This window comes from Falco naumanni, chromosome 2, assembly GCF_017639655.2.
Source record: "Falco naumanni isolate bFalNau1 chromosome 2, bFalNau1.pat, whole genome shotgun sequence".
In the NCBI taxonomy this organism is placed as follows: Eukaryota; Metazoa; Chordata; class Aves; order Falconiformes; family Falconidae; genus Falco; species Falco naumanni.
The window spans coordinates 66,691,370-66,713,776 of record NC_054055.1 but is presented as its reverse complement, the minus strand read 5'-3'; the positions used below and the strand labels follow the sequence as shown (position 1 = coordinate 66,713,776).

General features: G+C 36.0%; 1 protein-coding gene across 1 annotated transcript in view; it reads right to left on the bottom strand.

The window, feature by feature from the left end:
• SEPTIN10 (septin 10) overlaps nucleotides 1-22,407 on the bottom strand; it is a 30,383-nt gene that overhangs the window by 5,224 nt on the left and 2,752 nt on the right. Inside the window, exons 2-7 of the mRNA XM_040584624.1 lie at nucleotides 16,694-16,811; nucleotides 15,771-15,966; nucleotides 14,135-14,321; nucleotides 9,432-9,593; nucleotides 7,784-7,880; nucleotides 7,048-7,216 (exon numbers count right to left, since the gene is read on the bottom strand). Coding sequence (XP_040440558.1) covers nucleotides 7,048-7,216; nucleotides 7,784-7,880; nucleotides 9,432-9,593; nucleotides 14,135-14,321; nucleotides 15,771-15,966; nucleotides 16,694-16,811 — 929 coding nt within the window. The remainder of the gene's footprint in view (nucleotides 1-7,047; nucleotides 7,217-7,783; nucleotides 7,881-9,431; nucleotides 9,594-14,134; nucleotides 14,322-15,770; nucleotides 15,967-16,693; nucleotides 16,812-22,407) is intronic.

The following is a 22,407-nucleotide window of genomic DNA, read 5'->3' as shown; positions in this document are numbered from 1 at the left end:
GCATCTTACCTTTCTACATTTTTATTTAACAAACCTGAGTAAAATTATTTATGCTAAGAGTTTCTGGGCAGTTTACATTTCAAAGTAAATACAGCACTTTAGAAATCTCATGTTCTAAAAGACTTGAGTTATAGCTTTCTGTATCCAACATATATAACCTTTTTATTTACTTCCTAATAAAACACCAAAATTGCAGAAAAATCCGCCAAAATTTCTGCATTGTGAAACCTCAGTATTAAAAGAGGACATTACCAAAACAATGCATCTGGAGCATGAATACAACTAACAAACTGATTATTCCTGTATGAAAAGGAAGCAAAATAACAGGACCATCAAAATATATAGCACTCTCTTTACTTAATGTCAAAATTTAAATATGGCAGTTACATTAATATAGAATAAATACAATTTCCTAAGTAGTTCAACATCCAAAAGATAGGGTGACTTTCCAACATGGATTGGCCAACACCTCAAGACTGCTTGTTTTTTCATGATTCCTCTCTCCCAGAAGCTAATACACTCCATATATACCACACGTATTTGGAATTATACAGGAGGTGTAAATTAGTTCAGATGATTGAGCAAATATCTTGCAACTGAACAAAACAGTAACTAAAACATCTCTTTTTAAATATATGCTTCCCTTCCCTTTATTTAAAAAAAAAAAAAAGTTACTCTACTAGACTTTTCAGTACACAACACAAATTTTTCCTCCAAACGAGGTACTTGAAATTGAGAAACTACTTTTGTGTCAAAGCATAGCATAGCAAATTAAAAGATGCTGGTAATTTATTCATATACTACTAAAGGTTTGACATTTTCATGGTCTATACTACCATTGCTATCACCACAGTGCTGGCAGAAAAAGTTCTGCTTTTCAGGGAAAATGGAATGGAGCTTGCACACAGATGTATCTCATACACCAAAGAGCACACTAACTTTGAAAAACATACCGGCTTAATGACACAACTTCTTCCAATAAAACATTTGCCACAAATTTCTCTAAGTCACAAGATTCCAGAGAGGCAAAATTGGTGGATCAGAGCTGTGCCAATGGTTTATTACAAAAACAAAACGATCTGTCCAGTGTCTTGTAGGACACAGGGATTATGAACGAATCAAAACGTGGATGTTCTAGCTCTGTTCTGGGGCTATTCTTTCACATCATTCGTCTCTTCTGACGCTTCCTGAGTGCCGACTAGTCAGCTCTTTTCAGCTACCATGAGTTAGTTACTACTGCCCTCTGCCCCGTACCTCATGCCTTCCGCTCTGGTGTAAAATAAATATATATGTATATCAAAAATTTAAACTTGCTTTATATTTTTAATACACATGTACCAGTTTTTAAGGCTCGTCTTTTACTGTTTCTATTAAAAGCATTTATAAATTGAAAGACTTACAAAAAAGAACATATAAAAAATTAATTACTCAGAGCAACGGTGAGTGAGCTTAACCAGCTCTCTTCTGTATTTAAATTTATGATGACTGGGCAGTTTCCCAATCCTAATGTTTCTTATTTGTATTCAAAATACAATCTAAAGAGCAAGAGAAAAATCATCTTGAAACTGCACATGCAGACTTAACGTTTGTAAGACCTCAAGGTCAGAGCACTTTTCCTATTCTACCTTATTTGAGCAATACATTCCAACAAAACAAATTCGGAACACAACCTTTTTGGGTTTAGGATTTTTTTTACCAGCTGTGAAGTAATTTTGGTTGTCCTGAAACTGTATCTACCATGTGAAATGAGGGCACTGTTTTCACACAGGTATATTAATTCACACTATCTTTAAGTTTAGACAGCATATGTAATAACAATAAAGCTACAGCACAGGTTTTTCAAGTGCTAGCAAGCTCACTATACACACTTTTCAGCCCTGTGTCAGTTCTGCTAGCTAACATGCTGCCTTTGGGTGCAATAAAGCCGCCAGAGGAAGTGCTAGACTAGGCTAACATGCTGCAATCGCACCTTCATGTCATTATGGGACATCTTTAGACTCAACCTAAGCTAATTTATCAGGTACAAGTAATTTTTTACTGAAATTAGTAAAAGATTAAATTTGAAGGCACTGGATTTACTAAGTAATCAAATTACACGTATAAGGAAGAGGAAAAATAAAACTGTATTTTTTAAATCCCCTTCCCCCTGGACGGAATTGTTCTGGAAATCACAAAGACAAAATTAAAACAAACTTTCCTCTTCTGTGTTTGGCATATCAGCAACATAATGATACAAATAGTCTTTGGTTTCAGGAGGTTTGAGGAGGAGTGGAAAATAGATCCAGATCTTGAGCCAATCCTCTCACCATTACTGCATCCACTGCTCACTGTAAACCACTTTTCCGTTTCCCATACAGCACATTATGAAAATCAAATTCACAGACTCTCTCAGTCTTCTGGGTTGGACCTCTAGAATTTTATACTCTGTACAAAACCACTTGCAAAATTAAGATGTTAAAGATAATTATTTTAAAGAATGTATTCTTACTGAGGTTTTGGAGGAAGGGAAGGGATTGTGAAGAAAGTGTACACCTTACTAATCCATCCTCATAACAGCACTATCACCTACCTTTCTACAGAAGCATAGCTGTGACATACAGTTTTTCTATCCGCGTAAGTATTAGAACAAGGAAGCCTAAATATAAAGATGCAAATCAAACATGTTACGTTCACAAATACTGAAATGAATTCAACTCTCAGTGGAACACAATGTTTGTGGGCTTTGAACAACACAGATATTTTTACAGCACTTTACAGTTTTTTCATTTAAATTTTAAAAAGCTTTTAAACTCGAAAACTACACTTGTAACTTCTTGCAGAACATTAATCTACTAATTATATCAGAAAAACAAAAAAATTTATAATTTAACTAGTGGCAGGTATTTTTAGCATGGTCACTTAACTCTGTGAACTACCTAAGTTGATATTAAGCAACACTAAGGTTATGATAGATCCAAAGAATAGCCATTTTCCCAGTGGAGGCATGAAGAACAGGTATTTTGGATGCAGTCTAGTCTTACAATAAGGAGGTTAAAATACTTAGCTCAAAGGCCAAGATCTGCACTTGGTCAGATGAACTCCATTCCCAAGTGACTTCTTAAAGAAAAAGTTTAATAGCCTTTCAGATACTAGGTTTCCTTTCTTAGAAAAGACAACTAGAGTCCTATCAATCTTCCTCTACTTGTAGATTTATTCACATTACTGAATCCTTCCTGGTTTTCTGCTGTCATCCTCAACATAGACCAAAAAATAAACATGCTTTTGTTCAAGACCTGCGAGGTCTGACTATCCCAATTTCAGGGAGGAATAAAGCCTGGAATATAGGATTGCTTGCATAGCTGAGAAACTGAGACATTCATGTTATATTTATGTTTAACTGCAATTATGATGAAGAACAAATTGTAATTATGAGCACAGAAAAACAACTAAACAAGAGAATTATTAACAACTGAGAACCCAAATATGCAAACATACAACACCAATCTTTGGCTTTTTTCAGCAGACCCTTGCCTGTTAGTTCTCTTCTTTCAAAACAAGAATATCCCCTTAAGCAACAACATAGCTTAGATTGGAAAATGGGCTTACAAAACATCCAGCTTCCAAACAGTTAACAGTAGCAACCCTCTCCTCACTTGCAAACATCTAAGCTTACTAGATGTGTATGTATTTGGAAGTTTGCTTGGTTGGAAGCACTCTTCATGTCTAGATTCTGTTTTCAAGTATCCCAAATTTTTCCATTCAGGACATCTCAGCAATTATTTCTTGCCAAGACTGACCTGAAACTAGGAATTCATGTTCCTAATGGACATAACTGGACCACCAAAAAGGCAGGACTAGACCATCCACACCAAAAAAAATGTTTATCTTTACTTTTCAGCAACAAAGAAATGCAAATCCCAGTTTTAAGTATTAGAAAATTATAATGAAAGCAAAAAATTATAATAAAGCGCTTCCTGGATTTTACATCCAACAGATACAGTATAAAACGCATAAGCCATCCCCCGGAATACTCTTCTGTCCATTAACTTAATTACATAAATTTTACTGTAACAGGCTTTCCAAGCCCATTCCTGATTGGCTGCTTTTCATGGCTTGGAAACCAGGTTATACCTATATGACTAATTTTAGCCTTAGATGGAATCCCATTTATTCCCTGAAGCATCATATGGTGGATTCTTCATTTTTAAAGTGGTTTACCACATTTTATATTTTAATCTCATATGGTACATATGTGACTGTAATTCTCATGACCTTTTGGAATTATACCCCTCTACAAGACTGAACTCTTTTTTTGATAAAAAAGTTTTGTGTGTTGTTTTTGCAAGGTATATGAATGAGATTAAGTAAATGCCAAATTATTGATTAAAGTTATCTAATTACTGTTATTCAATTTAAATAAATAATGGTTTGATAAAATGCCAGTATAAACCAGGTGTCCTGAAAACATTAGAATTAACAGCTAAATTCCTATGGATGATTTTATATTCCATTCTCTCAGTGATTGTAATACGCAAAGTCCTGTCTATGTCCTTACACCTTTTAACTATATAACTAGCATCCCTCTGTACTTCCTAAATGCTCTTTACTTATTGTGAGTAGTCACGTGGATTTTTCTGATCATTATTTACACAAGTAACATAAAATTTTAATCATCAGTCATATACTGCTATGCAATATTAACTGTACTTTAAAACTACAGCTCGTAGAATCCATATGCATAAACTATAAACATCTTTAAGGATAAAGAGGATGACAATTTAATAACACTTTTTTGCCTAGAACAACAGGATAGTCCCTATCCTGAAAGATACTTAAATTTACAAGTCAGCAAAATGGGAAACACTGAACTTCCTCTATGGAAAGAGACATTTCCTATCACACAGCTGAGGATGACATTTTTTACTGTTTTCCTCAGTAGATTCATTAAGCTAAGGCGCTTTTTTCATTAAGTAAGGCTACATTAGTCTGCTAATTACACTACATACAGAACCTCTAAATTCTTTTTATGGTATCATAAAACACCTCTCCCTAAAGACCAAATGCCTTCTCTTTCAGACCTCAATGTCGTTCACTATGCCATATAACTAAAGGTCAAGCATACATACTAGATACAGTCCCACTTTTCCCTTCCTGTCACAGTAAATCTGGGAAAAAGTTAATTTTTCTAGATTCTTATGAAATACCTATTCTCATCCTTCTAAAACAATGACGTTTTCAATAGATTCAATTTACCAAAACTAATGATTACATGTATTGGCTTGTCAGAAAGCTCTCAATAAACTGACATTTAATGGACCATACATAAAAAGTATACACCAGGGGGGACTTAGCACTTCTGTATCTCCATGAATTTCTAAACCAACTTCTGAAGCATAAAATACTGTAACATTCTGATACAAACCTGCCACTTTATACCATTAGTAAAAAGCAAACTGTTTTAGGGGTTTTACAAAGACAATTCTTGCATCTGTGGAAGAAAACATTTCTGTGAATAATCATTTTTAGAATTTAACTCCTATCTTGAGATGGCTGTACACTGTGCAATTCAAGTTCAGAAAAGCCAGAAGTTTTGCAGCCAATACTGCCATGAACAATCTCTAAAATTAGCTTTCCGTGGACAAAAATAACAAGGTATGAGCTGTTAGTACATGCTCTTAAACTTAAACCTAAATGTAGTGAAAAATCTATCATCAGCTTCAGTTGGTTTTAAACATCATTCACCTTTGGTTCTCTGCTTATGAAAAGGATTCATTCCTTTCTCGTTAAGTCAAGAGAAATGTCAAGAGACCACTGTGGTTCATGGTCAGCTCGAGATCATCTAAATGAACAGATCTTTAAATGTGCCTTGACGTTAAGGCTTCAGAAAGAAGTGCCCACATCCAGCATCTTCCCCTGGCAACATGAATCTTATTTAATTACTATTGTATGAACAATATATAAATTAGACTTAGTCAAAGTAATGCTGCTCCATCAACACCCTACGAGTTACAGTAACTGCAACTGCCTTAGAACCTCGGTGCAAAGTACAAGTGAAAGAACAGAATTTAAGCCACTAAAAGCAACTATTGAAGAGAAGTAATTTATTTTCACCAGAATAGAATGGGTAAAGACAGTCTGAACACTAAGTAAAACACGAAGTAAACAAACCAGTTGGTTCAAAGCACTAGAAATTGTTTTTAATGCAAAGTCTTATTTTGTTTTCTTGTCTGGTTTAAGACAGTGTTTCCCACCATGACTATGCACTTTGCTAAACCATGATGACTTGAATATCCTGAAGCATCAGTTCTTCCCCATCAGGACTGTAATGACTTACAAAATACAGTCCCATGCATAAAACAACCAAAGGAAGTTGGAATACAGAGAGGGAGATGACAGAATTGGAAATAAAAGATTAAACAAACTGGATACAGAAATTGTAAATATCTCCTGCAGAAAATAGCTTTACTACATGAAACAACAAAGCGTTTCTAACCCTCTGCTTAACTTTCCTTTGGAGTTGTGTATTAACTTCCTACAGTCTAGCAAGAGATTTCTTGACTTGAAAAGGCTAGACTTTTGTTATTATGACAGATAATGTGAGAAGCCAAGTGTAACCGATGATTTTGTAAGTTTTTGCTTTAGTTCCTTCTGAACTTTTGAGTCCAACCAAACCATTGTTCAGAACCAGACAGAAAGTAAAACAGCATGCTAATACACAACGAAAATAATTCAAAATACATAAAGCGCATATACCTGAAGAAAACTGACATTCTCCATGGCAAAAATTAAAATCCCCAGCTTTATTCTAAAAGAGAAAAATTTCAGAAGTGCAACTAGCTTGTATGCTTTTAAAAGCAATGCTCATATAATCCCATATGCTTCTTTATGAAGATAATTGAATGAACAGCTACATACTTACTCTGATTTAAAAAAAAAAAAAAAAAAAAAAAATTCTTTCCCCCTTAGAAAACCTATTCTGTGTATGAACTCTGCTCTGTATTGGGCTGATACAGTCAAATGAGAAGTGAACGGATGCTGAAAGTAAGTGCTGTACATTCAGTCCTTTACCTGACTGGTTTGTTCTCAGGGCCAACGTCTCTGAAGCCCATCTCTTCCAGTCTGCAGCGTCTGTACAACTCATAATGGCGTGCATGAGTCTGCTCCCTTAAGTCTTCCATATTTGTGCAAATAAGCATCTCACGAAGCTTTACAAAGTCACAATGGTTCTCATTTTCCACTAATCAGTTAAAGGAGGAAGATTTTATTATTATGCACAAATAGCAAAATTGTCAAAATATATTTTAAACAGCACTGAGATTAATTTATTTTATTTACTAATTATACTTCCAGGAAAAGGTATCTCATTGTTTATTATACCTCTTATATTTCCTTATAATTTCTAATACACACATTGAAGCACTAACTGTAAGTACTGGCAAACATGTTCCAACTTGTCCTGATTTCCTGTTTGAGTTGAACAATGATAAATTTCTCTTTTTTTTCCCTCTTCTTTACTGACAACCACAAAACCTTGAAACTGGTAGCGCTAGAGGTACTGCCACCATACTAACCTACCCAAATAATTACACACACCATCTCATAGCTCGAATCCAGGGAGGCATCAGTGCTGATGAAACTACCAGTTAGTGCATGCCTCAAGTACTAATTGCTAAACTCCTTAAACTGTTGATCCAAAATACAATCAATATGGTATCAGTGGATAACACCAGCCCCTTTTAGTATTGGGGAATTTTATACTTCAACAACAACAATCTCATAAAAGTACCTGTGAGAATTCATTTACCTTGTACAATACCCCAAGGGTACTGACGAGCTCTCACCATTTTGTTTCCAATTTTCACCTCTTCCGTACTTCCCACTACAGCAAATGGCAAATGCCCCTGTAAGAGTCACACCAATACAGTCTTATCTCTCAGCATTCTTATGTCAGAACTGAAAACACTTCAGAAATAAATTAGGGGGAGAAAAACACCATTTCACAAAAAGCCAGCAGGCAATTTCAAACCAAAAACCACTTTGAAGAGATCAGTAGCGAGTCAAACTACTGATACAAAAGTCAAGCTATAATAACAAAACCAGAAGGAGCCGTTGATAGACCAGACAGGCATGCTGTCAATTCAGAGGAACCTCAACAGGCTGGAGAAATGGGCCAACAGGAATCTCATGAAGTTCAAACAAGAGCAATGCCCGGTCCTGCATGTCAGGAGGAATAACTTCATGCTCCAGCACCTGCTGGGGGCTGACTGCCTAGAAAGGCACTCTGCAGAAAAAGACATGGGGCTCCTGGTGGACAACAGGTTGGACCTGATTCAGCAGGTTTGCCCCGGTGGCAAAGGCAGCCGACCACATCTTGAGCTGCATTAGGAAGAGTACCAGCAATAAATAGAAAGCCACTGTAGAACATATCCCTCTGATACACATTCAGCCAGAGTTCATACCCCCAGTAACAGATCACAGGTTTGAACCCAAGACACGGTTACTGCTGTGGGCTCGACCAAACGGCCAGAAATACAGGCTGGGTACTGACTGCATGCTGACTCGCAACAACTGACTGAATGAAGATAAATAAAAAATCATTAACTGGAAAATGAATCACTAGCAGAGCGTGAAAGGGGTAAGCAACAGACCACCACCTTTCCCAAAAGCAGGTCTGCTACTGAACACCTGCACATCCTCACGCCCTGGCACAAGTGCCAGAGGTTGGGACTGCAGTGCCATACACTCCAGCACACGGGCTCCTCCTCCCTCCTTTCAGTCCTCCGTACATGCAAACATATGTTCATGTGCATTGACAAACCAGGCACATGAACAGCAAATAGGAGCACTCAAAGCAAAAACATCTAGTCCACAAGCTCAGCTGAAGCTGTCAGATACTTCTGGGAGGAACTGAAAGGACAATAGTAAAAAAGTCAGATTTGTATTTGGCTTTTTAATCCCTTGAGAAAATTTGTCCTAATTTCAAATGAAAGTACCAAATGAAAGGAAAAAACAAATGGAACACTTGCTATGACAAAGACCAGAAAAATATTGGAGAAACAAGACACCTGAATATACTTCCTAACAGATGTAAGGTAGTATCTGCTGAGGAAAAGAGCAAGCCAAGCTGTCCATCTATGTTAGTAATTACATATTAATTATCCAGAAATTAGGAAGAGTATTTGAGTGAGAACCTCCTTTCGTTTGCTGAGCCAGAAAAGAAAAAGCCTCCTGAAACAAGTGGTAGCAACAGCAGAGGGACAGGAAGATTTGCAGGTAGGGGGGGCAGGGAGGAAACACCAATAAAACATACAAGCTTTTTAAGGAGTGAAAAAGATCAATTTGTTACATACAAACCTATAAGCCTCGAGATAATCGTGAAAGAACAGGCATGCATCAGCATTAGATAGCGATGCTTTAGTACTGAAATATCAATGTTTTTGTCATTTACTTACATTCATGATGGTATTAATTTTAGAAACAGTTTCATCATCAGTTGGAAACTGGTATATCTGGACGCCATTACTAATTAATTCACTCATGATTTTGTTCTTGAACTTCTGTAGTTCGGTTTTAGAAATGCTGTCTGCTTTGCCTATAATTGGTATAATGTTCACCTATTAATGACACAAATTATATGAAATGTGTAAGACTTCAATTTTGAGGTGACATCTTTTACAAATTAAATTGTTTGGTGATAAGCTCTTTAAAACTTCCCCCACAGCCCAAACTTTTCCATTAATATCAAAGCTTCACAAACAGAAAAATACATTCACTGGCATCATTTAATAAAATAACAACAGATTATTTGATATACTCCCTTAAAATTCATTAATTCTGAGGAAAGAACAAGGAAGGTGGTCTCATACACTGAAGTACTCAAAAGAACAGCAACACCTACTTATTAACTAAATTACTTTAAGTATTTATGTCTCTGCTAAAAAAATAGATTGTTTTAGTTTACAGCACTGGGGGGACATGGTTCAGGTGTTAAATTAGAGTTGATAGTTTAAATACACAAAGGAAAGGAAGCTGGCTACCAAACCGTGCCTACCCCGAGCCTCCTCCTTGGGTTCCTTGCTCACCTCACCACTGCAGCAAAGAGTTTCTCAAGTATCTGCTGCAAGCAGAGGAATGATGAAGACTGAAGAGTCTTGCCTATCAGTCTTTACACTAATTATTCAGCACTGGAAATTCAGTTGCACTAGGGTAAACTGCTCTATTTCCTACCATAGTTAAGACAGTAACTTAGGAAGGTAGTAGCTGCCACATTTTTCTTTAAAATATTATCACCACTCCGAAAATATGCATTTTCAGAACTAGATACAAGGAATTCATGCTAATGTCCAAATATTTTAAAATAACAATACAAATTTCAGAAGACAAGAGTTTTACAGAGTTCCTTAATCATAGATGCAAAAAGGAAGGGGGGGGGGGGGGGGGGGGGAAGAAAAACCCACACACACATTCCTTTTATTCTTCTGAATATTCTGTCTGAATGGAAATGCCTAAGCATGGAATCTCAAGAATGGATTCAAAATGGATGTTTTTGAAGTAACTCTTCCATCTCAAGCAAAATGCTCAAATGAATAAATAGCACGCCAACTCCCAAGTACACCTTCTAAGATTATCTGATGATAGTCACCAATTGCCTAGCATATGCAACCCAACACATGGGGTAAAATATCTAAAAATCAAATAAAATGCTAGAACTTTTTTTTAAATAGCTGAGCTAATTTAGGATTGTATAAACAATCTATTACAGCTAGGAGTAATTCACAGCTTCAATCAAATTAGCTGAGGCACATCAATTCAGATTTTCTATCACATAACTTTTAAAATGGATCGAACACAGACTCCTCAGAATTAACCTTTTACTCTGTATTTTCAACACAAAGTTTTTCAAGCACTCTTTAATTAAAAGAAAATTTCTTATATAACGAATAGCAGAGAAAAACTACCGAGGAGACCAGTAACAACAGAAAAGCAAAACTGCCAGAAACCGCGATTACAGCTATCAACATTGACGATAAATCACAAACATTGTATTAAAATTCAAAAGCAATACTACTCTGGCTTTAGATAAGCAACAAAAAAAAGTTATCTTTGCTTAATCTGTTAAAATTAATTTCTGCTTGCAGAATCTAAGGGTTACGTGAAAACTATTATGTCGGTACTTTCATCCAAGAATAAAATTAATTGAAAGCACATATTTGTACTAACAAGAGACTTCAAATTGCATTGATTTGGACCACATATAGATGTGCCTCAAATCCCACTGCTCGGTCTGATGCCTACTAGTCACTCGGAAATCATCTGACTACCTTCCAGCCTCCTCCCCAGCTACAGCTCTCCACAACTACAAAACTGAATTTTGCTACAAAGCTATAGGCCATTAATACAGAATCACTTTAACCCCACATAAAAAGTCTACACTTGCAAAAAAACCCACAGTCCTGCCCTTCCCCTCGCCTGCAGTTGCTCATTGCCAGGTAGAACTAAAATCTGTGCAGCTGTCCATGGAGAGAGATCCCTTTTCAGCTTGATAGTTTCTCCAACCAAGCAAAAATCTTTAGCTTTCAGTTTCAATCCCTCACCCAGGGAACTGGCTGCCCAAAATACTCAGGCAGGCACAATGGGAAGAAGCAGCTGAGTCTGCCTCATTCAATAGCAATGCAGAATGACCATATAAAGTCACCAGGATAAAACTTTATCCATGTACATTACTTCTGTGTTTGCTAGCACAAAACTCAGGCCTCTGATCGCCCTTCTGCTGGAAATGCAGTGTTGCTTCTGCCCTGCCAAGGGGAAAACACACTATTCCTTTAAATTAAGATTTTCATGTAACACCTTACATTAATGTCAAAACATCCGTTGTCCCTTTATGCTATAGAGAAGCAAAAAAATACATATACTTGAAATTATTATGGGCTGATATCCTGCAGGTGGATTTAAAATCAATACAAAAATTTCCAAAGACTCTAAAGAAAAAAACCAAACTCAAACCCACAAGGTAAATTTGTGTCATTTCGTGACTTAAGAGTAATATATATATAATTCTGCAAGAATGACTTAAAAATGCAGATCTATTAGTTGAATAGTCACTAATTCCCAGCAAGAAAGCATAGAGAAGATTCTCTTAATCTGTGAATGAAACCTGGCTGGTCTGTAGTGACTCAGTCCTAAGCAAAATTACAAGGCTTGCCAGTGTCTAAAACATAGAGGCAAAATTCTTAGCTAGTAATCTAATTTATAAGCAATAGATTAACATTAGTTGCCACAGATACCTCTGTTTTTTTTCTCCCAAGATTACAGACTATAGGATGACCCTATCCTATTCCAAGAATCCTCTTTACCTCTGAGATGCATAATCTGGTCTTATTTTGTACCAAGCAGGCCATAACAAAAGTGTAAGAATGTACACTCTGGTGGATTTAGGATGAAACTGAAGATAACTTTTGACATAGATTTATACACTCAGTGTACACATGTTGCTGTACCAACCTCTCTTTATGGAATTCTGTACTCAGCAAACGTGCCCAGGGACTTCCACATCCTGGGAAATCCTGAGTTCTGAATTGCCACTAGGAGAATGCAGTACTAAAAGCATCACAAACATGATTCCACCATGAGATGGAAATGAAACTACAGGTAAAGTTTATACTACTTTTTTTTTTTTTTTTTTTTTTGGGGGGTGGGGGGGGGGTGGGGAGTATATATGTATTTCTGTAGTAAGCCCAGAAAGTAGAATCTGTTGCAAAGGGATAAAACAACAAAGTTACATGCCATTCATGTTCTCTCTGAGCCAAAGCAGAATCAAAAATAGTTTGAGTAGGTCTAGAAGCTAAAATCCCCCAAAGTAGAATTACTTTTGTTTTATCCTGATAGAAAATTATTTTCTCAGGATGCTGGAACTCATGGATCTACTTCCTTTTCTTTTAGAAGAAACACTGTTTTAAAGGGAGTTCAGTAAAGAGAGAGCACAATCTAGAAACAATATTTTTGTGGTTTAACACAGCCTCTAACTTCAAAACTTAGAGTAGAACAGTAAGCTCCATGAAAATGTCCCACTTATCAGTATCAAGACTCTTTATCTATTAGTGCATATTACAGAGTAGTTTTGCAAATATTTCAATCTGGCATAAACCAACACCATAGCAGAAAGAAGTGACCCTGCTCTCCCCTACCTTTATCCCACCATACCTCCCCCCAACTTCCTCTGTGCTACTGAGAAAGTTCAAAATGCAAAATACATCCACAAACAAAATTATAAAAATACCAAATGTGCTCATCAATCACAAATGTGGAATAGACAGCTGATTTATCTTTGTTATCCTGAAGAAACATCTCATGAACAAGAAAATGCATAAAGAAAATTTAGCAGCAGAGGCTCCAGTAAAGCACAAAGGAAAGGGCTAGAGGAGCAGCAAATGCAGTTAAGTTTTCAAATTTCTCAAAAATTCAACAAATTAAACCCAAATTATGTAAGGTTTCTTAAAATGGGTTACACATTCACCTTAATCTCGTTCACACAGCCCTAATCAAAGAAGAACAGTAAGAATTTAGAAAATGCAAGTAATCACTAGAAACTGCTATTTTAAAACTTCCAAAACTAATCAAGGTGTGAAGCTTAAAACAGTAATGCAAGTTTTTTTTCAGAAAAAGCCATGCGGGTAGAGTGTTCTGTTCATGGCACTTGCCTCTTCAGTTATTTATAACAAATATCTTCGCAGTGCTGCAAAGCTTTTTATATGTCAACTTTCCAGCAGTCCCAAAACTCAGTAGTAAACTAGAAACAAGCTTAAATCAAAATATTACAGCATTCATCTACCCAATCACAATAAGATATTAACAGTTTGTTTAAAGGTAAAATTGGTGTGGTTCTAATTTTTTTACTTTTTTCCCTAAACCTTGTTTTGTTTCTTTTTTCAACCTTTTGCCAGATCTCCCTCTCTCCTTTTGATTTGTAAATAAAAAGGTGATGAACTACAAGCTACTTGCAGAACCAATTTATACTGAACTTAAGGTATACCAGTAGTAAAAAACATCCCAAAACCAAACACACAGATATAGAACTGAAAGGTGGTAGAGGATCTAAAATCTGCAAGATGCTTCAGAAAATAAGACAAATTCTTGGAACTCTGTTTCAAAGTCTTACCTTGCTGTCTAGGCTTTTCATGGTTAACAGATCTAGGGTTTTTAGGGAATGGCCTGTAGGTGAAATGAAATACAGGCAGACATGGATGCGCGTGTCATGGTAGCTAAATAAAGAACGTTTAATTTTCAGTTCTTCCTGGAGATAGGCTTCAAATTGTGCATCTATATAATCCACTATTGGCTGATAGCTGTAGAAACAAAATTTAACAACCAAAGATTAGCTACTCATAAACAGAGCCAGACTAAGAAAAGAATTCCTCTTGTACTGTTTTGTGGATTTTTGCTTTACATGTCAGAAAGCTGCTCAAAGTATCTACCCAGTACAGCAAAAAATTAAATGTACAGAGTAATCTTAATTTCTGAAAGGCTACTCAAAAAAAAGGATTGTGGGCCTAATATAGGTAAAACATTTCCTAGCTACTATTAGTGAAAAAAGCTACATAAAGTTAGTTACAATTATAATTGATCTTCCCAAGTGATGTTCTATAAATTTTTGCAAACTGTGCAACTGCAGAACTCTTAGATACAAATAAGAGATACTCTTAGATACAAGAAAGAACATGCAATTACCAGTACCAAGAAACAGGACCTCCTTTATCTTCTGAAGGTAAGTACTGTACATGAGAGAGCTCTTAAACAATAACCAAAAATTGAAAAGGAGAAATGTAAGAGAAGAATGTAAATCTGATTTGCAATAAGTACAGTTTAAGTATACTTTTTCCTACTTAAAAACAGATTATAATCTACTTTCTAAAAGAAAGTGTCACTAGATGTACAAGCAGCATACCCTTATACTTCTGCTTCTACACAAACTTTATAAACGAGATCAAATGTTATTAAAACTCAGGAGTAGTTGTTACACAAAATTAAAAGGACTAAAAGGCAGCTCCTGTACGACATATCAAAACCTCTAATATCTGTACTAATATCTACTTGCATCTCATTCATCGTACATAAGTCATGGTTCTCATGATAATCTTAACTCTCTTTCATTTATAATTACTACCATTTAGGCACTCATATAGCACACAGGATTGCTAAAATTCTTTACAATGAAGGTGAAAAAAACCAAAATCTGCTGAGAGACAGTTCAATATTTTAAAATCCTCTATTCACAAAAGCAGAGACTCAGAAAAAGTTCTGAAAGACACTAGTGTGGTACCCCTACAACTTCTGATTGAGCTGTCCAACATAAAAAACACAGGCCTTCAGTAACCCATGTGATGTTCCTTCCAGTTTAAGGTCTTCAATATGTTTCAATCAAATTGTTAAAAACCCAGCAGATATAATACATATACTCTACAGTACATTATAACCTGTTTGGTTGTTTAAGAAGTCTCCCATTGACCTTCTCCCTGTTTTTGTCCACCACAAAAGAAACTCTATTCATACTGCATGTTGTATTTACATACATTTATAAAAGATTATATCATCAAGAAAGGGGCAGAGTTTATCTGAGTTTTCAAATAATTTCCTAGATGAGAAGAAAAATATACTTACTTGGTACACAGTGAAAGCAGTTAACCAAATATTTGAAACATACGTAAGAGAAATATTTACTACAAAGCCCAAAGAAAAATCAACTTGAAACTGAGGACCAAAACTTCTGCAGACCATAGCAACAAGAGGGCACTTACCTATCTCCTTTGTTTATCTGGTCACCAAACCCCACTGTGTTTACAATGGTCAGATTCAAAAGAACATTACTTTCCTGGAGTTTATAAGTCTGGGCTTTAAGTCGTACACTTGGCAGAAAATGGTTTGACACAGGATCATCAAAATTGCTGTTAAACAAACTGTTTATCAAGGTTGTTTTCCCACTTCCAGTTTCCCCTAAAGTTAAACAGAAGGGTTGGAGAAGACATTTTGCACGTCAAATAAATACCTACAATAAGCATAGGTAGTGTTATCGCAGGAACTCGACAAATTTACACAAAAACTTGTCAACTGATTTCACCGAGCAAAATAGTTGCTTGCATTCCTTTTTCATAAAGAGCACTACCTTTGAGTTCATTTTTTCATCATCCTACAGATAAGAGAGAGTTACTTTCTAATGATTAATAAGGGGAACAGTCTCTTGACACCTTGGTTTCTTTAGAAGTGTGAACCAATTTCCTACAGATTTTAAAAAGCTAAGTAACTAGCTGTGAAACCACAGCGTTCAACACGGGTTTTATCAATAAAATACTAGAGCAAACATTTGATAAATCCAGAAGTATTTCATTAACACCACCTTGCAATTTTAGGATTATTTGATCTGAAACTCTCTGTTACAGTAAAAATAAAGAGTGTAGCCCAGTTTACTCAAGAGAATCCAAGCAGCTGCCCATAAATCCATAAATGCGTGGCATCCATTTTGAACATTTTTGGTCTTCATACTGTTTATGAAAATGCTAAACATAAAAACAAAGGATGGATACAAAGCTGGGGGAAGGGGTGGAATTATATTTCATGCTCAACATTAAAGAAAGAGTTTAACATTCCAACTGGATTTGAATTACGGTCCCTTCCTAAAGACAGGTATACTACCAAAGCTATAAAATACGCAGATACTACTTACCAATGCAAAGAATGTTGAAGCAGAAGCCCTGGTTGATGGATTTTTTAACCAGTTGATCAGGTAAACTACCAAAACCAACATGCCCAGACAAGGATAAAGTTCGATAGCCATCATTTTGCTACAGAAAAATAATTTAAAAATACATTAGAGAAGTGAGTTGCAAAGCCATTAGCAATGGCAATAAAGGAACTCTACTAGTAAGCTAGAACTCATTCCTTATGATTTACATGGAACCAAGAAAAGCAAAAGTCTGAAAAAAGATCTGTCAAATCAAATTTATTCCATTATTTGAGAAAACATTCAAATTTACTTTACAGGACTATTTGCAGGCTCAAAGTGAAGTCCATGTTTTGCAAAAAAAAACCATGAAACATGAACAAAATCAAGCAGACAAGTCCAACTGAAAATATCAACTGAAAACTTTAGACAGAAAACAGATGACAGTTGGCTTGCTCTTAGAAATGAAGAAAAAAATATTTTAAAACAATTTAAGCAGCAGAATTCAAAACAGAGACCATAATCACAGGAAGGTGGATGTTATCAACCAGAACTCATTCTGAGTAGCTGGAACTGAAATTGTTATTTATATAAAATAACACATTTTCTACACACCAGAACTCTAAGAGATAATACTACGTGCATTATTAGAAATGTCTAAAGGTGCACATTCCTCTTTAAAAATCAGCTAGCAATCTAGCATCATGACATCAAAGCAATGAGCACACTAAAAATGCGTAAGACCAAAAGGAAGTATCTTGATTGATACAAATGGACTGTATTTTTAAACAAACATTCCCTATCAAAATAAACAGTGACAGGCCCATGCTATCCTTTCTCTTATGTTTCCAGTCTGCATGGAATTGGAAACCGTTACTGGTTCCTGGGAACATGTATATAGCCAACAGTAGGAAACAATTTAACACTTAGAAGCCCACAGAAGTGCCACCTTTTATAACAGGTATGCATAACAAATTTCAGAATTCTTGCAGCTAAAAAGATGTGGACATTCCTCGCAGCAAATATTCATCCTCTTCTTGTTTTGCACAGAACTTCTTGTGTAAGACTACCAACTGCACTAACTCTCATTTCACACTATTACAATCAGAGAACTCCATTTCAGGCTAATACAATGAGAGAAAATGTGTAAGCAAAGTGAACAAGTTAAAGAGAAAATCTGATGTCTTACAGCTATATAAAAAATGTTTATTCAAAGCATGTCTGGAAAAGAAATTTCTCAGGGTATTCTACCATATGGAAATTGCTATTAAAAAGGGATGTGAAACACTGAAAACTGTCAGTATTCTGTCCACTTAAAGATAAATGCATCTGAGAGTAGCAGCACATCTAACAACTATAGTTACATAGCCTGACACTCAAACCACCTCTATCTCCACCAATATAAGACACTTTCTCTAAAACAAACCATTGAGCCTCCACACTAAAAACTAGTGCAAAATGCTCAGCATAACTGTAGAAGGGAGGCCTTCTGGCTTCATGTCACTAGCCTAAATCTAAACCACACTGGACTACCCTCAAAATCCCTGCATAGCCAGTTGTTACTCTCAAAAAAAAAACCCCAACCAAACACCAAAAAAAACCAAAAAAAAAAACAAAAAAAAAAAAAAAAAAAAAAAAAAAACCAAAAAACCAAACACAAGCAGAAAGAACTTAATTTCTTTCCAGTCCACTTGGATTCCAGTGGGCAGACCACCAATAACCCACAACCTTATTGACCATTTCCAGAGGTCAATAGAATAACTACCACATCATCCACAAAAGACTGTCAGAATTAAAAAATATTTAGCTTAGGAAACTGGTATTACAGCTTTATTTGCTATGAAAAGCAAAGTGCAGAACCAGCCAACTGGAGTCCTCATAGCCATTAACTCTGTAACTTCATTTTCAACAGGAAGGGAGAGATTAATTACAATGTAGCAATTAAACTCATGAGTTTACTGTTTTCTAGAAACGAAAATCAACAATAATTAGTTCTTCCACTGTTACATTGGCTGTTTATCACTGAAATTTGACCAAATATCTGCATGAAACATAGGACAATGAGAAATAATAAACATGCAAACAAGGTGTCTTCTCTGTGCTTTGCTTAGAAAGCTACAGCTATGCTTGTACTCAACAGATGTCTGTCTGTATCACTACTTCAAGATTCGTATCACATGTCCAAGACTGTTAATTTCTTTGTGTTTCTAAGTTTCTGCCAAAGATGCTTCTTATGGATATGTACTGCAGTCAGGACAGACAGTAACAATTTCTGCAGTATTTATGCAATTGCCAAGATATTCTGAGACATCTCAAATTTTAATACTATTTTAAGATAGCATATTTCATCTTTCTTCAGTACATAAAAGTTAATGACACTACACAGTTATGAGTGAAAATTAAAATATTTTTTTTAGAAATATAAATATATAAAAGTACATGGCAAGTTCTATGTCATTTCAGATAAGAGACAAAAGAATTACACAACACAGAAAAGTCCTGGTAAGTCGTAAAAACAGATTATAGAACCTGGTACTTAGAAGAATTTCCCCAATAGAGAAATTGTGTTTTATGCACAGCTTTCTTCAGCACTGTCCCGGAGTGAGGGGAAGAGACATATCATCTTCACTCTGTGCACGCAGAGATAGCACAAAGATATTAGTTGAGGTAATAAAGGGAAAGACTAAGAGAGCAAGAACATGAATCGCATTCACCACACATGTAATTTAGCACCTTAACCACAAGATTACTTTCCAGTCCCTTCTGTTAGAGGTAATGACACAGTAAACAAAAAAAAACACTAACCACCACACCCCAAAACCTCACACATAACCAGCTAAGTGTGACCTGACAAGGAGAATGTCAAGCAGGAGAACATACACCACAGAGAAGAACACGAATTTCAAGCAGAAATAATACTATAATCATATATCATTCATGAGAACATGTTTTAATGTCTTGTCCTAAGGTTCTTGTTTTAAAGAGAAGATTGGCAAACTGAAGGATGATTAAAAAGGGATAATTTAGGGTCTCAAAAGCCATTTTTACAAAGAAACAGTACAGAAACACAGCCTCTAAGCTCTTTCAAGAAAATGGCCAGAGCTGACTTGATCATGAGACATAATGAGGAGATTTCTGGTAGCACACACATGCAAAATAAAAAAATCAACACTACCTTAAAAGCAACATTTTAAAAGCTAGAGACAGAAAGGTGCAGTATCTATTTCTATTTAAAAATATAAATCCTTTTTTTAGGGATTTTTAACTGTTATTAAACTGTTCAGACAGTTGTCCTAAGACACAAGAGAGTCTTCAGGAATCGGCTTCAGAAAAAATGCTGCAATAAAAGCTCTTAAGACTACAAAACTTTCAAGAAATACTGTGCAGCTCAACTCAAGACAGTCTCAGTCAGGCGGATTTAGAAGCCTGCACTCTTGCATGTTTATACTTCTGTTCTCTATGCAACAAACATCACAGGACCAAGAGCTACTGTTCTCATTTGGAGACTCCCCTCCCTCCACCTTCCTTAAGTAAGAATCACTTTGTGACCCTGTTCCACCTGCCATCAACTGAAGCATTCTCGTAATAGAAAAGCAATATCCGACATTTTTCCTTCTGAAATTTTTCAAGAGAATCATGTCTCTCCCTCAACAGCAGCACCTCATACAGCTTCACTCTGCTATAGCCTAACAAATAAGCAGGGAAATGTAATCCACAAAATGGACCATGTGATGCCTACATTCTTATTACTTCTTAAAGAAATAATACATTATCCAGCTGAAAAACAAGTTACTACCATATCAATAATTTAGAAAAATGGTGATAACACAAAAATTAAGACATGTAAATCATGCTGAAACCAATTAAGTCACCATACTGGTAAGCCACCATACTAGCCAGTCTTTGCAAATTCATGTCCGTTGGATGGAGCAGCTAAATTATGTCTCCACATGCAGCATCTCTTCCAACTTTATTCAGTGAATAACCCAAAGCTTGTAATCTGAATGCTATGAGAGCTGTAATATTCCCATAAATACCTCCTGTTTCTTACTGCTTTCTCAGAATTCATACTGTCATCAAAATAGCACACAATATAGATAGCCTGAGACGGTCCAAATCACATCTCACTCATTCCCTCCCCCCTTTTTAAAGGTGGTTAGCATGCAGTTGGAACTGCATCTGGATTTCTGCAAATTCATTTAATCAAGTATACTGGTTTACATAAAGTCATCTTGTCCATTAAACAAACAAAACAAACAAAACAAAACAAAGCACACAAACAAAAATCACCGCCCAAGACAAAAGCAGCATTTTAAAATTACTTCTTTTTTCTTTCAGAAAAAAAACTAAAAAAAAAAAAGTTACCTTTTAAATTTGCCACATATTTCAGACTAAAACTGCACAACACTGGGCTATTCCGCAGCAAAAGATGGGTCTCAGACTACACACCTCTTTTTGCATAAGCCCCCTGCAGAACCAGACTAGTAGGTCCAGGCAAATAACTAGTTTGCCACTCAGCTTGTACAGATGACTGAAATATGCCCTTCAGATCTTGAAGAAAAAAAAGTAATCAAAGTTGGTGTGCTTAGGCCGGAGGTGGGGGTCCTACCAGGCCCAGGCAGCTACCCAGGGTGTACAGAAGCCCTCGGAAGGATGCCTGGGCATCAGCCACAAGGGTGGGCATGTGTTGTCAGTTTTCCACCATCACAAACAGGTGTGGACATTTATTAAACCAGAAAATCTATTTTAATCTTCTAATAATCGCATTACTCGCTCACAGTCCATTACTTTCCTAATAACCAAAGTTACATTTAATCCAGTAAACATCAATGTTGCTATTGCCTCCCAACATGAGGTTAAGTAGGAAACTAAAGAGATTTTGGAAGCAAGTAGAAAAATACTCTCTATTTTTGGGTAGTCAAAATCTAAAATGTAGACGTGTGGTGTAGGTATGTGTACCATTGATACCTCTTGATGTAGATACATGCATGAGAGAGAGACAGAACAGATGGGATGTGTAGAGGGAACAGAAAGGAAACTTTGGCAAAATAACACAGAAGAGAACAGAAAATATAGGATGAGGAGGCAGGAAAAAAAAAAAAAAAACAAAGAAAGCAAACTCTGTGAAGATGCAGAGTAAGAAAGGAGATCATTCAAAATTACATGGAATTAATACATCAGTCTATAAAATAAAAAGCAACACACAGGAGTCAAGTATGGAACAAAACAGTCCCTCCAAAAGGTGTGTAGAAAAAAAAAATATTGGCCAAAAGATGATTTAATGAAAACACGTTTGACAATTTCACTCACAGTTATCAGGTAATTATCGGGTAATTTATTCAGTCTGACAGAAACAGCAGACAACTTTTAGGGATTGGTCCAAACATCAGAAGTCCAGGATTCTTCCCTCATCTCTGTCAAATGACTTCTTACATGGCATTCTGGTGCACCAACTATTTTCCTTTTCTATCCCATTTCAACACACAATACAGCCAAGGTTGCCTTAAACCATAAGCCATCACAAGATTTCCTTCATACGCGTATATGTAGAGAGCCCTTAGAAATAACCTTAAAAAAAAAAAAAAACCCAAAGTGACATTTTTGGCCTATGTTTCCATCTGAACAAATCTGAGGCAGGACAGAATCTTCCTGAATGCCCTGAAGTCACCCAGGATGGGCAGAGGAAAAAGCAGCAGCCTTGTAAGTAGAGAACAGGG